General features: G+C 52.3%; 1 protein-coding gene across 1 annotated transcript in view; it reads right to left on the bottom strand.

Moving 5' to 3' along the window:
• Positions 1 to 458: 458 nt before the first annotated feature.
• The window catches only part of LOC116024471 (ATP-dependent RNA helicase DEAH13-like), a 5951-nt gene continuing 3140 nt past the window's right edge, over positions 459 to 3269 (bottom strand). Inside the window, exon 5 of the mRNA XM_031265365.1 lies at positions 459 to 731. Within this exon, the coding sequence (XP_031121225.1) occupies positions 459 to 731 (273 nt within the window). The remainder of the gene's footprint in view (positions 732 to 3269) is intronic.

Below are 3269 nucleotides of genomic sequence, written 5' to 3' on the forward strand. Positions count from 1 at the left end.
ATTGTAGTGTGAGTCATAGCCCTAGTTAGGGCTTTCCCTTGAAAGAAACTTCTTACCAGTTCACAAAGATCATGTTTTATGATTTCCCAGCAGCATTGATAAAAGCCTCCTCCATATCCATCTAGTCCTGCTGCACTTTCTGGTTTCATGCTCAACACACACTCCTTAATTTCTTGCTTTGTTGGTATTGCAATCAATTTTTCATTTTCTTCTTGGCCAACTATGCCCTGCAAACAATTATAAATCTCCAGGTTAGTTTCAACCCCCCTCTCAGTGCACAGATCCTCAAAGAATCTGACAGCTTGCTCTGCAATTTTTTCCTGTTCCTCCTCCCACATCCCCTCATCATTTTTTATCTTATGGATATATTGTTTCCTCCTTTTCTCCCTCACCAACCCATGAAAATATTTTGTATTTCTCTCTCCCTCCACTACCCAGCTAATATGAGCTTTTTGCTGCTAGTACTTCTCTTCAATAACCAATTGTTTTTGCAGTTCAGCCTGTGCCCTTCTATATGCAATCATATTTTCCTCACTAGGATTATTCTGCATCTCACCCTCCACCTCCCTCACCCTTCCCTCTAATTTTTTCAGTGTTGCAAAAATGTCCCCAAACACTTCCCAATTCCAGTTTTTCAAAACAGTTCTCAGTCTTTTCAATTTTGTCATGAAGGTGTACATTGCATTCCCATCCACCCCTTCCTCCCATGATCTCCTAACCACCTCCATAAACTGCTCATGCTCACACCATACATTTAAGAAAGAGAACTGTTTTCTTCCCACCTTTATTTTCTGTTCCATTTTGATCAACAGTGGTGAATGATCAGAGGTGCCTTTAGACAGATGTTGTTCATAGGTTTGCAGCACATTTTCCCATTTCTCATTTATCAAACATCTGTCCAATCTTTTCTAATAGGGTTTAGGGTTTTGGGTCTCGGGTTTAGGGTTTCGGGTCTCGGGTCCTGGGTCTCGGATCTCAGGGCTCGGGCTTCGGGTTTCGGGTCTCGGGCTTCGGGTCTCGGGTCTCGTATCTACGGTCTAGGGTCTTGGGTTTAGGGTCTAGGGTCTCAGGTCCTAAGTCTCGGATCTCGGGGCTCGGGCTCGGGCTTCCTGTTTCGGGTCTCGGGTCTCAGATCTAGGGTCTCGGGTCTAGGATTTCGGGTCTCGGGTTTAGGGTTTCGGATCTCGGGTTTAGGGTTTCGGGTCTCAGGTTTAGGGTTTCGGGTCTCGGGTTTAGGGTTTATGGTTTGGGTTTAGGGTTTCGGGTCTCTTGTTTAGGGGTTTCGGGTCTCGGGTCTAGGGTTTCGGGTCTCGGGTTCAGGGTTTCGGGTATCGGGTTTAGGGTTTCGGGACTCAGGTTTAGGGTTTAGGGTTTCGGGTCTCGGGTCTAGGGTTTCGGGTCTCTGGTCTAGGGTTTCGGGTCTCGGGTCCAGGGTTTCGGATCTCGGGTTTAGGGTTTTTGGTCTCGGGTCTCGGGTCTCAGGTCTCGGGTTCCGGGTCTCGGGTCCTGGGTCTCGGATCTCGTGGCTCGGTCTCGGGCTTTAGGTTTCGGGTCTCGGGCTTCGGGTCTTGGGTCACGGGTCTAGTGTCTCGGGTCTCGGGTTTCAGGTCTCGGGTTTTGGGTTTAGGGCTCAGAGCTCGGATCTCGGGTTTAGGATTTCGGGTCTCGGATTTAGGGTTTCGGATATCGGGTGTGGGGTTTCGGGTCTCGGGTTTAGGGTTTCGGGTCTCGGGTTTAGGGTTTTGGGTCTTGGGTTTAGCGTTTCGGATCTCGAGTTTAGGGTTTTTGGTCTCGGGTCTCGGATTTTGGGTCTCGGGTCTTGGGTCTAGGGTTTCGGATCTCGGGTTTAGGGTTTTAGGTCTCAGGTCTCGTATCTCGAGTCTCGAGTCTCGGGTTCCGAGTCTTGGGTCTCGGGTCCTAGGTCTCGGATCTCGTGGCTCGGGCTCGGGCTTCAGGTTTCGGGTCTTATGCTTCGGGTTTTGGGTCACGGGTCCACGGTTTCGGGTTTAGGATTTCGGGTATTGGGTTTCAGGTTAAGGGTTTCGGGTTTCGGGTCTCGGGCTTCGGGTCTTGGGACCTGGGTCTCAGATCTCGGGGCTCGGGCTTCGGGTTTCGGATCTCGGGTCTCGGGCTTCGGGTCACGAGTCTCGAATCTAAGGTCTAGGGTCTCGGGTTTAGGGTTTTGGGTCTCGGGTCTCTGGTTTAGGGATTCGAGTCTCGGGTTTAGGGTTTCGGGTCTCGGGTTTTGGGTTTAGGGTTTCGGGTCTCTGGTCTCGGGTCTAGAATCTAGGGTCTCGGGTCTAGGATTTCAAGTCTCGAGTTTTAGATCTCGGATCTCGGGTCTCGGGTTCAGGGTTTCGGGTTTTGTGTTTCGGGTTTATGGTTTCGGGTCTTGGGTCTCGGGCTTCGGGTCTCAGAGCCCGGATCTCGGGTCTAGGATTTCGGGTCTCGGATTTAGGGTTACGGATCTCGGGTGTAGGGATTTGGGTATCCAGTTTAGGGTTTCGGGTGTCGGGTTTAGGGTTTAATGTTTCGGGTGTCAGGTTCAGGGTTTAGTGCTTCGGGTCTTGGGTCACGGGTCTACGGTCTCGGGTCATGGGTTAGGGGTCTCGGGTTTAGGGTTTCGGGTCTTGGGTTTCAGGTTAAGGGTTTCGGGTCTCGGGTGTCGGGCTTCGGGTCTTGGGACCTGGGTCTTGGGTCTTGGGTCTAGGGTTTCGGATCTCGGGTTTAGGGTTTTAGGTCTCGGGTCTCGTATCTCGAGTCTCGAGTCTCGGGTTCCGAGTCTTGGGTCTCGTATCTCGAGTCTCGAGTCTCGGGTTCCGAGTCTTGGGTCTCGTATCTCGAGTCTCGAGTCTCGGGTTCCGAGTCTTGGGTCTCGGGTCCTAGGTCTCGGATCTCGTGGCTCGGGCTCGGGCTTCAGGTTTCGGGTCTCGTGCTTCGGGTCTAAGGTCACGGGTCCACGGTCTCGGGTTTAGGATTTCGGGTATTGGGTTTCAGGTTAAGGGTTTCGGGTTTCGGGTCTCGGGCTTCGGGTCTTGGGACCTGGGTCTCAGATCTCGGGGCTCGGGCTTCGGGTTTCGGATCTCGGGTCTCGGGCTTCGGGTCACGGGTCTCGAATCTAAGGTCTAGGGTCTCGGGTTTAGGGTTTTGGGTCTCGGGTTTAGGGATTCGAGTCTTGGGTTTAGGGTTTCGGGTCTCGGGTTTTGGGTTTAGGGTTTCGGGTCTCGGGTCTCGGTCTTCGGGTCTCGGGTCTAGAATCTAGGGTCTCG

The sequence above is a fragment of the Ipomoea triloba genome, chromosome 7 (assembly GCF_003576645.1).
Source record: "Ipomoea triloba cultivar NCNSP0323 chromosome 7, ASM357664v1".
NCBI classification, from domain to species: domain Eukaryota; kingdom Viridiplantae; phylum Streptophyta; class Magnoliopsida; order Solanales; family Convolvulaceae; genus Ipomoea; species Ipomoea triloba.